Genomic DNA, 13757 nt, shown 5'->3' on the forward strand with positions numbered 1-13757 from the left:
TCACTGTCACTTTCTACATTCATTTACTCCAGAATGAAAAGAAGTACATCTCTGTGATCTTTTCCGTATTCTTCTTTTAAGAAAACGAGACTTTAAAGAACAATTTTCCCATTGTCTAATTGGAGGCGTTCGAAGACGCGTGGTTCGAACTTCCCGCCCAGTTGGCCGGCGAGCACCGGAGGCGGAGACGCGCTACGCGAATGGTCGACGGGTCAAGTTTTCCCCACTGCCGTGGTCGGCGCGATTGCGACAACTTGCGACAGGCCCGTTCTACGAATCGGCATCTCGTCACTCCGCGACCGAGACCCGAGTGCGTGCGGACGTCGTTTCGGCTTCGACCTCGACGCGTGTTCCCGCTCGTCGTGCCTGCTGGCTCGCGGTACGTCAGATCCGATGTGTTGACATATTACGCGGCCGCGCGAAAGTGATCCGGTGCGCCCAACTTCACCCTACGCCCGGGCTTCGACGAGCAGCGACGACCAGCCGAGCGCCCCGAGGATGTCCGCGATCTTCGACATCGAGCTGCAGGACGCAGGGCCACTGCACAGGGACGAGTCCGAGGACGACGACATCGTCGAGATCGACGCGGTAATTAAAGCCTTCCCCCCGAGGGCGTTCGCCCAGCTCCCACGTACCGCCGCGTCGCGGCCGCCCGCGACGGCGGCACGTGCACATCGCTCTAACGCCGCATCTGTTATCTTTTTCGCAGGAGGAATGCGTCGCGTTGAACCTGAATGAGATCGTAAAGTGAGTAGACCTGCGCGCCGCGCGTCCACGCGGCCACCCGTGGACCTCTCACGTCCTTCTGGCATCTGGCTAACGTTCTCCTCTTTTTTTTTTTTTTTTTTTCCTCCTTTTTCCCCTCGTTACTTACAGCTCGTCGGACGTGGTCGAGACAGTGCCGATATCGGAGCAGAATGTCAATCGCGCCCGCGAGAAGGTCGGCCCGCAAGACTTCGAGTTGCGTAAAGTTATTGGGAAAGGCGGCTACGGCAAGGTGTTCCAGGTGCGAAAAATAACGGGAAACGACAGCGGCACGATCTTCGCCATGAAGGTACCGAAATCCTTGTGACGCGCAATTATGCAACGTGATCATTTATCCCGGAATGCTTGCCAGATATTCAGGGCGTGAAAAGTACTTTCAAGTCGACGGGAGCTCTCTCTCTCTCTCTCTCTCTCTCTCTCTCTCTCTCTCTCTCTCTCTCTCTCTCTCTCGACACTTAACATATTATTAATAATCAAAAATTATGCGCGATCTCTGTATTTTATGTTTTCCTTTAATCAAACCGTGTTTTGTGAACAGAAGATTATGCGAGATTTTATCTCTTTAATTTGTTATTTATTAGACACTTTTTTTAATTGTTATTGGAATAATTAAATTAATTTTTATCTCTAGAACGGTAGCGTTAAGCAGCAGATTCTCTAATCAATATCTATTTTTATATTATCTTTCGCTGGCAAGTATTACTGCCCATGATTCTTTTCTTTAGGCATTTAGAATATTTTTTTTGCCAATTTGAAACAGGTATTGCGTAAAGCTTTGATTGTAAGAAATCAGAAGGATACAGCTCACACCAGAGCCGAGAGAAACATTTTGGAGTCTATAAAGGTTAGTTATATTCATTAATTAATTTAAAAAAAAACTTTAAGTATTTATTGTCACACAGTTTGTTTATGAAACAATTTTTTTCTGCTTTATATTTTATGTAAAATACTATCAGTTTATGAATTTGTTTCCAGCACCCTTTTATCGTAGATCTCAAATACGCTTTTCAAACTGGTCATAAATTATATCTGATATTGGAATATATGTGCGGCGGTGAGTTGTTTCGGCATTTAAATGCCGAAGGAATTTTCATGGAGGATACTGCACGGTGAGTTGAAAAGTCTTCCGATCACGTTTTCCGAAAACAAATCCAATGTAAATCCAAACATTGTCATTTTGTTTTGCAGTTTTTACTTGTGCGAAATTATATTAGCCCTGCAACACCTCCACTTGCAAGGAATTATATACAGGTATTATATTTACTGTTGACGATTTCTTACCTCAACAATTGAAATGTAATTTAAGACTGCAATTAAGATTTTATGCAGCATTAAATTAATAACGCCTGCAATAAATTCTTGCAGAGATTTGAAACCAGAAAATGTTTTATTGGACGCGGACGGCCATATTAAGTTAACTGATTTTGGACTGTGCAAAGAACATATACAGGAGGGTGTACTTACGCATACATTTTGTGGAACTATTGAATATATGTAAATATAAAGTAACACAACTCGTAAGATTATGCTATTATTATATTGTTGCATTGATTTGGTATATTTTATTCAAGGGCCCCTGAGATTTTGGCAAAGACTGGACATGGCAAAGCAGTAGACTGGTGGAGTTTAGGAAGTTTAACATATGACATGCTTACTGGAGCTGTATGTACTACAAATACATTTAAATTCAAGATAAAAGAAAATGCATATCTATTTATGTTAATACTTTTTAACTAAATTTTTAGCCACCATTTACTTCGAACAGCAGGAAGAAAACCATTGAAAAAATTTTGCGTGGAAAGTTAACATTTCCAGGTTTTGTAACGGCTGATGCTCAAGATTTTATTCGTAAATTATTGAGGGTCAGTGTTCACACATAAATTCATTAATTATTAGCGATTATAATATCTTAAAAAGAGTATTATTAAAAAAAACAATTTTTTTTTTCCTGTACAGAGACAAGTTGCACAAAGATTAGGCTCTACCCAGTCGGATGGAGAAGAAGTAAAAGCACATAAATTCTTCAAACATATCAATTGGAACGATGTTATATCTCGACAATTAGAACCTCCTTTTAAGCCACAATTGTCTAGTAAAGAAGATGTCTCGCAATTTGACAAAGACTTTACTGCTGCATCGCCAGTAGATTCTCCAGTAGATTATACTTTAAGCGAGTCAGCTGATGGCCTGTTCCAGGTAAATATCTTTTTCAGATTTACACATACATATATTACTACATATGTACAATTAGTTGCATGTATTAACAACGTAAATTTTTTTTAGGGATTTACATATGTGGCACCAAGCATATTGGAGGATGTGTTTCTTCAACAACCTTATCTTAGCACCATGTCACCACCATCAGTTATAAAAGCTAGAAGTCCTCGCAAAGCGACTCGTGGTTTTTCTCCTCGGACAACGCATCACCATTTTCACAATGCCCATTTATCAAATCACACGTAAGTATATAAAACTTTTTCAAAAAAATTTTTTTTTTTTACTTCTTGTAGTGTTCAGTTTAGTATTATAAAACTGGAAGTAAAAACAGCACGGACGGTAATTTTTCTAGGTACAGTGTAGTTGGCCATAACAACGTCGAAGATGCAGAAATGATTGAAATAGGCTAACCATTACTATTTGACTAGTAGATAGCATTTTTACCGAACTGCTGGATATTCATAAACCTCAGGGGGTTTTATAATTTAGAAGGAGTCGTTAGGGAATGGATACGGTATCCATTGTTACATTGGATATCCAGCAGTTACATTTAGCCAATCTTTTTTTTTTATATCTATATATCACGTACGAGAATATCAATTAATAGATTATGATTTAACAGCGATGCAGCAGGTATTTGGTAGCGTATAGTATAGTTGCCATTTGAATATGAATAATTTATCGATAATTTGCAAGAAAGTATTTTATTTCTCAATTTAGTTACAGCAGATTTTATTTTAGCTACTACAAACTTTAATTAGCTACATATTTATTGAAAGATATCTTTTGTATTGAATTATTTATACATTTATTTTTATTTTATATAATCGTGTTACTATACTATTTTCGTGACAAGATTATATATAATTTCTACTTATAGCTACAGCTTTTAAAACTTTGAAACTATTAAAGAATAGTAATTGAGTTTTAAGAAGAACGTATATTATAGGAGTTAAAAACATAATCTCTCTTAATAATATTTTTACATCTAAAGATTTACACATACATCTCTAATAATATAAGCTTATTTTATATCCGGGAAGTCTATCAATATTTACTGATTATCGTTAATTATTTTCTTAATAAGAAGTCTTGAAAAAAAATGCTACCACAACCGTTCTGCCGCTCAAGGTTCGTTCCCTGTATACTGTACATTGTTAAGAGAAAATATTTTCAGCAGTAATAACGTTTCCATGGCAATAATATAAGAAATAGTTTGCCTAAGCAATGACCGTAGACATGGGATATATAATACTACAATGGAATTGCATTTACACAATGAAAGTTCCTATATTGCAAATTCAATTACGATAGTTTTTTATTCTTCGGAACAAAAGAACGTTTTGTTAAATAATCATGTGAATCAATATCTTAGAATGAGAATGGCTATTGTCATGTAATTTGAAAGCGGAAGGCATAAAATGTTATAATTGCAAATACGCACCTATATCCCGAGTATTTTTAACTTCAGGTCATAGGTTAATTTGATTGTAAGATATTGATCATAGATTTGTTGAAAGAGATGAGCGCCCACGTTCAATTTATATTTGAATAATGATGAGCAAACTTATTATTTTATTTTTTTTTTTCGAGAGGTATATGTTTTTCATATTGTGTCGTTTACTGTTTGTGCATTGTTATAACGATAAACGCAATTCTTCAAGGTACAAATTCAACGTCTTCTTACGAAAGATATCTTTACGTTACATATATTGAACCAATGAAAAGTCAGAATGGTACAAGACAAGAACAAGTTACCATGGTAACAATGTTACTGCAAAACTTGGACTTTCCATCCGAATGAGTATTCCATACTTGTTCCTTACGTTACATTGATGTATCATTTATCGTGTACATACATCTATATAGATGATATCGGTTTTACTTACAGAAATGCAGTAGAGACAAAATAGACATAAGCAAGAGTGACGATTAATCACTCACGAAAGCTCCAAACTACCCAAGTGTTCAGTAGGCCATGCTAGCAGGCAGCAAATATCTTTTAATTATTTATAACGGATAACAATGGTCGAAATGCAATATTGCCTAGCGTCTCACTTTGTCTCCAATATTTTTTTGTCCACACATGGGAACACTCCTGTAAGCAAGTTGCATCTCGACTATGCGGACTACGTAAATAAGTATGTACGATATGAACCTTATAAGAACACGTTATATACTCATAGCTGTACCATATAAGAGAAATGTGTATTCAGAGACAATGAGAATTTTTGATCGGTTTTTCGGTACGTATCTGAACACATGTATTTTCGACATTGATGCGGGAATGTGCCTACAGAGTTGTCTCAAGACGCTGTTCGAAGATTATATATTACTCGACGACATACGGAAATTTATTACGAAGTAAGAGAGATACCAATTATGTCCTGAATTACCCACTGTCAAATTTTAATAAATACCAAAACTGCTGTATAAACTGTTACCTAAGATTTGCTTTAAATTAAAGCATGCCAGAATCGTGCGAGAACACTGCTCGATATCACTGCCTCATACAGCGCGTTGTTGCTTCCGCGTGATTCCATGTAACGAGTTTGTCTTGTTTAATGAAGTCAGGGCATTTTTACAAAGCGAGAGACCGAGAGCGCGAACATGAGAGAATTTTGTAGCTTGGTCCTCTTAATTGTGTTACGCTCTCAAGAAAATTGCGGTGCTGATGCGGATTAATTTGATTTTTTATCTCTAGAAAGAGTTAGGTGTCTTTGTTATTGTTTTAATAAATAAAGTAGGCAAATTTTTTTTTTATATATACATATATATATTATATACACCGCGTCGTGCGATGGTCTCGTGCTCATTTCTTAATGCGCTAGGTTTAAGTTCAGTTTTAATCAAAATGTACGTAGTTATTTAATTTTCTTGCAATATATGTAATTTCCGTCTTAGCGTGTCAGTTCTCGCGCGAGAACATCTGTCGTGAAATCTGTGAACGGGAGATGTTCAATTGTATAACGAAAACTGACATTTTCTGCCCTATATGAAGCAATTTGATTTGTTGATTTGACTTTAGCTCTACTTCTTAGAACAAAATTAACAATTAATTATCAGTTCTAATTTATAGCTAAATATAAAGTAAAAAAAAAAAAAAAACAAAAACGAAAAAAAAACATGCATATTTATTTGCAGTATGAATGAATTAGACAATTAAGAGACGGAAAATATCATCGAACGAATGTAACGAAGTCTAGCCGTTAGACGAAAAAGTGATAAATGATTTATGCTTCCATTTAAGATTAAATGTAAACTTTCGGATGAACTTCTCACTGCTATGATTTGTAATTCTCTATAAATCGTATCCGTAAGTGAATATGCAACGATTCGGAAGGGTATGTGTCTGTACGAGCGCAAAAATAAGCGCGTATATGCGGTATGTGGATGCGTGACATATCCTTGTCATGTGTATTGTTTCACTTATTTCAGTGTTATGTATAATAAATTGGGTATAAAACAATCCAAATTTTTTTTTTTTATTTAAATCTTATTGATTATGTAGTTCACAAAGTTTTGTATACGAATACAAGTTAGAAAAAGCAGGAAAAGAAAAAAGAAAAACCATCGAACCCAATCTATTAATTATTTCCTGAATAAGTTGAATATTATAAATTATTGTACTACGTTATAATTTCAAAACTAGATTATTCCTCTATTACTTTATACGTTTTTATAATATATAATCTAGTTATATGTATTAAGATGCAATGCGTAGGTCGCGGACAAATATGCACATACAAGCGAACAAGTGACCGATATAAACTGTTCAACTTCAACTATGTTGATCTGGCGACTGTATAGCACTTTTTTTTTTCTTTTTTTTCTTTTTTTTTTCCTTTTTCGCGTCGGTGTTCCGCGTCGGCAGGTGTACGGGGGCGGCCGCCTACCACGCAAATCGCGTATTAAGTAATGCTGGGTGCGCGACTCGAAAATACGCGGTGTATTTCCAGTCATCGGCGTGACGGCATCGAGCACCGCGAAACGGCATCTCGCATCCGGAAGTCACGCGCACCGGGCCGGTCTCCTGCGATTTTTTCGGACGGTGATTCCGACGCGCGGAAGGAGAGCTTTGAAAGAGACGTCGATCGCCGCCGGTCATCCGGCGCGGGATGAATCATCGGCGGTGATTATTGAGGAACAAACGCGCGCGGCGGATCGGATGAGTTGACGCCTTCGGTAACCGTGAGATCGATCGACCGAATCGCGTTAGACGACGAGCGCTCGTCGACCGCGTCTCTCGGGAATCGAGTCGCGGGAGTGGCACATCGCATCTCGTGACGCAATCAACATTTCAAATACTTTGTATCTCTATTTTAATGCGCGCAAATAAAAAAAAAAAAAAAAGAAAAAAATAATATAATAAAATTAATAAAAATTGCGAGAATTTTCGTGAAACGCGGCGAGGAGTATCGTTTTCAAAAACGTCGCGAAATCTGTGAGAGATCCATAGCTTTTTTATTTTTTAATAGAATAAGTGAGATGGTGTACAGTTAAAAGGCAGAGCTACAGTTGGGAATATTCTTTCCGAGTGTCGTGTAAAAGAAATAGAGATAATTTCCGACGTCATCGGCGGTCGAGGTTTTTTTTTTTTTTTTTTTATTCGGTGGCTTTATTTGATGACAATTGAGGACCGCAGGAATGGTGCGGGCGACACGTGCGGACGGAGTACTGACGAAGGTGAGGCCTTCAGCTATTGTCATGTTAATGTGTAATCGTGCGAGGTCTTAACTCTGCGCACTTGAGACCCGCTAATGCACTTTTCTTCGTAACGTCATCGATGTATTACACTGTACGCGTAGTAGCGGGGCTCTCTAGAAAAACCCATTGCAAATCTCTCTGGTCGCTTTGTTTTCGAGACTGAACATCGGACGTGCAAACAACGAGAGACCCGTTCAGCGAGAAATAGAGGTTTAGAAACCCATGCGGAAGCGACGAAATTAGACACAAAGATTGACAGCAAATAGAAGATTCGCATACCTTCGTACAATATAACGTTTCTCTCTAAAAGGAGAAAAGACAAAGAGTAAAGATTCCGTAACTGTTGATGGTTTCAATCAAAGTATACTAAAATAAATTAATTAAATAATTAAATGTAACAAAATAGACATATTAAAAAAATTAAAAAAAAAAAAAAAATGTTTCTAAGAACGCAGCCTCAGATTCGAGCTTTCGATCATTTTTTCGTAGGAAACAAATGAATATCCCTCCAACGAACAATTCGCTTTCGATAGCGACGCGCCCGCAAAGATTGCAAGGGCCGATTGAAGACGCTGATAAACAATTCGCTTCTTTTAGTACGCCGGCGTCGCCGCTGCCGGCGAGCAGTTGCATAAACAGAAGGGAATAAAGAGGAGAGACGGCGAGGCAGCGTCGCGACGACGCGCGTCGGATATTTCCGTCTCTCCGCTTTTCTCGCGCTGCGCGGCGGACTGGTAGCGCGTACGCCGCGGCGTAGATATAAGCGTTCGCGACTACGTCGCCCGGCTATTATTAGCCCCCGGTCATCGCAAGAGGAGTCCCTGCGAGGCGAAGACGCGACGACGGCAACGCGCGGAAAAGTCGCGTCTCACCTCGAGGTGGTACCACGCCGCGACCGGAAGCCTCCGTCCCCCCGTGGCCACGTGCGTGTGGAACGGCGCTTCTACGTCGCGAAGGGTTTTCCGGCGAGCCGCAGGAGAAAGGACCTAGAAGGTATCCGCCCAGCTGGACCTTGGGAAGGATGATTCTCGCACGCTCTTCACTGTAAGTCGTCGATAATCGCTTCGGTTTTCCTCCTCTCCTTTCAACCCTGCGTTCTCTCGTTTCTGGGACTACCCGGTTGCCTTGGGGTCTCTTCTTCTGGTCCTACGCGCGCGGGGAGGTAAACTCGGGGACGTGAAGGATTCGAGAGATTTTGCTTTTCGATGCACGTCGCGGATCGAGTCTTCCGATTCATTGAAGATCGAAAGGACGTGTTGCTGGACCCATCGACCGATTGGAGAACATCTTCCGTGGAGACAGATGTCTTTTAGTGCCCGTGGCGTTCGGATTTGAGACCTGGCGAAATTATATCGGCGCGATGGAACATCTGTTTTCGATCCGAGTCGCGTTGAGTCATTCCGAGCTATAACAGTGACGTTTCTCGGTGGTTTCTCCTCGCCGAGGGACAGAACGCGAGATGATAACGAGAGGAGATGAAGATTGTCCCCGAGCGACTTATGTTAGTTTTTCGATGCAATCGCCGGATTAATTGTTATTTCCCGTTTAGCTCTTTCGATCGAGCCCGATTTATTTCTTTCTTCTCGAGATCGTATTTTTATTTAGTTATATTTTCTTATATTTTTATATTTTTTAACAGAACTTCGAACATGCTAAAGCTGATGGATTATATTTTTAGGTCGTGCTTTTCTTGGGTGGCGTTTGTAATTTTTAATTAATATAAGCCAGGTCAGTCTTATTACGCGCAATATATTATTTTCTTTTTTCTTTTTTTTAGAACGCGTCGATGAATTTACAATTAACGTTTCCTCGTATCGTGGCCACTGTCCGTGGCAATAAATTGGCGCGTAAATTAAACCCACACGTTTAATTGAATTCGCGGCATGTGGCGTATGCATTTAACGTCCCGCATGCTTCGACGTGTTGCCACAACGAGCCTGTGTCTTTAACCAATGCATCCGTTTGTTTTAACGTACACTAGCAGGAAGAGGCTCCACACATGTACGCTTCCTCATTGTGAATATAAGTACGTAAACGTAGAACACGAGTAACGTAACGTGTTTTTAATCTTTTTTATTCGTTTGTTCTAAAGAAATTAATTCCTGAAGTGGTTCTATAAAGAATTGAACTAAAGAAAATCTACACGTGCCTCCGTTTCTTAAAGAACGATTTAATCAACTCGTGAACCGTTTAACAGCTAAGAAACACTTCGCACATGCCGTATATATCGCAGTGAATGCACGTGGTTGTGCGGCATGATACAGGCAGCAGCGAACGTGCCAAGACTTTGCCAGTTAGACGGATTATTTTAAAACGTTAGATTTCCCAAGGTGGATTAGATTCGCGGCGTACGGTGAGATATACTTTTGTAAACCGAGCGAAGCGTTTGAAAATCCCCGTGTCTTTTGCCTACTAAAAAGAACGAACGAAGGAACCTTGAACTTGAACGTTTCATTCACGATTGTTCGTTCCGCCTAAATGAAACCGACCTTCGCAATTTATGTAGCATTATACAATTATAGGTACGTCTGTTTCAAAACCTTCAGAGATATCTGAAGGAAAAACTTGCCGCAAAGTTCTCGCCGCATTATTACTTTAACTCAAAAACCATAAAAAAAAGAAAAAAATTTTTTTTTTTAATATTCTTTTACTATATTAAAGTAATTCATATTCAAGAGTCAAGTTCGGCCAGCGTTCCATTTTCTTCGATGAGTCATCTCTGTACGTTTTCCGCTTGCACGAGTGTCGGCGAAATCGGAGAGTTTGACATTAGACTTTAATGACACGGAATTATAGTTAATTACAATTTCGCTATGGTGCGACCGAGAAATAAAGATTTCCTCGAACACGCGGCACTCGGATGCCGGTTTCGAGGACAGACTCGCCAGATTCTCGCGTGTCTTGGACGCATGTTTACCCTTGTTCCTCTTTTCTTTCTTTTTTTTCTCCTTAGATGAGGGATGCGGTTCCGCAGAAAGGAAGCAACGTAGTCACCTCCAAATCCAAACCGTCCCTAGAGATCTACCGACCCCCAGGTTTGTATTCTGTCGCTATCAGCGATCGCCGGATCGCACGAGATCGCGTACCTCGTGAAACTTTTATCACTGCACGCGGGGGCATACGTTCTCGTTTTGCTTCACGGTCGTTTCTAGGTGGGAGAGCGGAAGGAACCACGGCGAACGTCACGAATCTTCGACTGAACGTGCACGCGAAGGAATTCACGATGAAGCAGAACGATTCGCATCTTTCTAAGTGAGTACGAATCAGCGGACTATATTTAAATAGCTTGCTGTCGCCGCCTAAGAATCGGCCAAGTTGAGTCACTGTTCCTGAAGCTGTACAGATTTTAACACTGTTCGTGTAAATAACAGAAAAGCTCTTTTTTTTTGTCGTCGTTTAATCAGTCGTTGGCTTCTATTAATTTCACGAGTAAATTAAGCGCGATACATTACTTTTAAATTGATTGTTGAATCGTTAGGAAGTAGACGAGTGATCCTGATTTTAATCTGAACATTTTTAATGGACCTGTGTCTCGATTAGGTCTCGGACCAACACATCGGAGCGCTCCACGTATTATCTGCAGCACAGCAAGTCGAGTGGCAACGTTCACCGATATCTCTACGCTCAGCAGCAACAACTGCAGCAACATCCACTGCAGCAGCACCAACTACCGTCCCGGCATTCTCAGAGTGGTCATCATACCACGAATTCCACGTTGCGCCAGTCTCACCCTCTGGACACGTCCGCGTCCAGCGGCAACATCTTGCACGTAAGACCCGAAGCGTGAAATAAAAAAAAAAAAAAGATCTAAAGAAAGTTAAACGCAGCAGAGATTTATCTTTGCAGGCCGCGAATCGAGTACACTTCAGCGTGGACCAGAACGAAGTGAAGACCAATTCTGTGAAGCCGGGCAAGCTGACCAAATCGCACACCTTTGTGTCGACCTACGGCCTGAAGCGCACGAAAGCTCTGAATTCAACCGATATATTAGCCGCCAAGGCGCTCAACATCGCGGACGCCTCCGAACTCGGGAAATTCCCCTCTCCGATTCAAGATATACTTTTACGAGCGATAGAAGGTAAAGATCCTACGTCTCTGAACGATTAGGAAGTTATTAAAAAGTGATCGACACCGACACGTTCGACAGATCCGAATCTTCTAAACGCGAGGACGCTAATGGAACTAGTGCGGCACATTCTGGACAGGGTGGTGGAAAATCGCAAGTATGCCGAGCCGGCAGCTAAGATTTGCATCACGATTATAGAGGTCTATTATTTTTTTTTTTAATTAAATAAAATATTTCATAAAATAAGATGCTTAAAAAAAATATATATATATAAAAAATGTATTATTTGCTATTAAAGACTGCCATTGTTTTGCATTTTATGTCCGTGTGATTAATGGTAATGTTTTAATAACAATTTTAGTATTGACGCAACCGAGATATAAAGAATGCTTAAATATTTTCCATGTAGAAGGAGACAAAGGAAACTTTTCTGGAGTCCTTGCTAAATACTTGCCAGCAATGGTACCAGGATCGTATTAGATTATTGTATGACGGTACGACTTGCCACCGGTACTCGGCCTTTATGACGTTCCTCAACGAGATGTATTGCCAGGTATAACTAAGCACGTAATGACACGTTTTATTACGCAGTAACCATTATCTCTGTAAGAGCTCCGCAAAGGAAATACCGACTCATTAAGATTTCAATAATATCTCGGACAGAAAAAAAAACCCGGCCAACTAGACTCTCGGTTTAATGTGCTCGCCGCTTATTCGGATTATTCCTGTTTATTTTATTTTATTTTTTTATTTTTTTATCTTCTTGCCGCAACGATGCTAAACTTTCGAGAACGCCCGCATAAGCGCGCATAATTGCTCTGTTACAGCTGAAACGACGACAGCTACAACTAAAGACGCAGCAGGAGGGCGTACCTCCCGGACGCGTGCTTCTAACGCTGCTTTGGAAATGCTGCCAGGATTGCCTGCAACCGCCGGCTATCAACTCGCTCGCCGAGGTGAGACCGAGTCCAAGTCAACCTTTCTTTGTTTTTTGCTACTCGAGCTAGCGTCAAGTAACCAGCTGATTTTTTTCTTTCCTGATTGCTATTTGAAATTCACGGAAGGCTAATTCTTTTTTTTTTTTGCGCCGCAGACGAACTGCTTGTTCTTCATTCTCACTTGCATCGGCAAAGACCTGGACGCGGAGCTGCCAGCGCAGCTGCAGCAGCTGCTTAGCAGCGTGCGGGACGCTTTCCTGGCGGAGGAGACGACGCTACCACCGGTCAAGAAGACCCTCCTGCAGCTGATCGAGCTCCAAGCTGCCCACTGGCAGCTTCCGGCGCCAGCGGTGGTCTACTACTATCCCTCGAATTCGAATTCCAAGTGATCTCTCTCCGTCTATCTTGGACGTGAGAGTGGACTTGCGTAAAGATACGGACATACTTTAAGTACTTGTACCGAAACGAAGTGTTTCCCAACGAGCGCTCCTCAATGCAGACACGCCAATGTCTTTCGATGCGACAAACACGAACGAAAGCACGACATCGATGAGTCTTACGTCTTTTTTTTTTTTTTTTTTTTTTTATTTTTACGACAATCGCGAACGATTTACATGATCTCGTCCCTTCCACGAAACGGAAGCTTTTGTTCGATGATTCTGTATGCAAACGATGATACACGAATAAACAAGTTCTTTTGCACTTGTCGACGGAGTTTTATCCATTCTTAGAGGCTGAACGCGACAAGGTCGGGGAATTTCAACGGCGTGATTTACGGCAGGCGATATTTTATCTCCACGGCGGCGAGCCGCGGGAGTCCGCCTTCGATTCGCGCAGAGTGGAGAAAAGAAAAGAACTTTCGGCATACTCGAGCCGAAAGGAGTAAAGTAGAAGCCGCTTCTGCGACCGCGAGTGATTTCCGTCAAGTGATTTGTGCCAAGGGCACCGTAGAAGATCGAACCGGCAATCGCGAAAAGGCAGATGCGATTTCTCTCTAGGATTGAGTCACAAACGCGAATAGGCCGGCCGGTCGCCGACCGCATCGTCGCCGAATCTCCGGCGGT

General features: G+C 41.0%; 2 protein-coding genes across 5 annotated transcripts; both read left to right on the plus strand.

Annotated features, from left to right (window-relative positions):
* Positions 1-266: 266 nt before the first annotated feature.
* LOC139103491 (ribosomal protein S6 kinase beta-1) lies at positions 267-6107 on the plus strand. 2 transcript variants are annotated; one of them, XM_070658223.1, is made up of 12 exons: positions 267-588; positions 710-747; positions 877-1054; positions 1526-1609; positions 1741-1874; positions 1954-2016; positions 2131-2259; positions 2337-2427; positions 2511-2627; positions 2722-2961; positions 3049-3224; positions 3335-6107. In XM_070658223.1, the coding sequence occupies exons 1-12, from the start codon at positions 499-501 to the stop codon at positions 3390-3392; spliced, it is 1398 nt and encodes a 465-aa protein (XP_070514324.1). In that variant the 5' UTR covers positions 267-498; the 3' UTR covers positions 3393-6107. The 2 variants fall into 2 exon arrangements, with proteins under 2 accessions (XP_070514324.1, XP_070514325.1); XM_070658224.1 differs by having other exon boundaries at positions 4874-6107.
* Positions 6108-7029: 922 nt separating this feature from the next.
* On the plus strand, positions 7030-13395 carry LOC139103492 (MIF4G domain-containing protein B). Of its 3 annotated transcripts, XM_070658226.1 has the most exons (10): positions 7049-7668; positions 8287-8733; positions 10643-10724; positions 10842-10941; positions 11230-11458; positions 11536-11767; positions 11837-11955; positions 12165-12308; positions 12583-12711; positions 12849-13395. In XM_070658226.1, exons 3-10 carry the CDS (start codon positions 10643-10645, stop codon positions 13080-13082), a joined length of 1269 nt encoding a protein of 422 aa, XP_070514327.1. In that variant the 5' UTR covers positions 7049-7668; positions 8287-8733; the 3' UTR covers positions 13083-13395. The 3 variants fall into 3 exon arrangements, with proteins under 3 accessions (XP_070514328.1, XP_070514326.1, XP_070514327.1); XM_070658225.1 differs by lacking the exon at positions 8287-8733 and having other exon boundaries at positions 7031-7668; XM_070658227.1 differs by lacking the exons at positions 10643-10724; positions 10842-10941 and having other exon boundaries at positions 7030-7668.
* Positions 13396-13757: the final 362 nt, after the last annotated feature.

This window comes from Cardiocondyla obscurior, linkage group LG06 (assembly GCF_019399895.1).
Source record: "Cardiocondyla obscurior isolate alpha-2009 linkage group LG06, Cobs3.1, whole genome shotgun sequence".
Taxonomy (NCBI): domain Eukaryota; kingdom Metazoa; phylum Arthropoda; class Insecta; order Hymenoptera; family Formicidae; genus Cardiocondyla; species Cardiocondyla obscurior.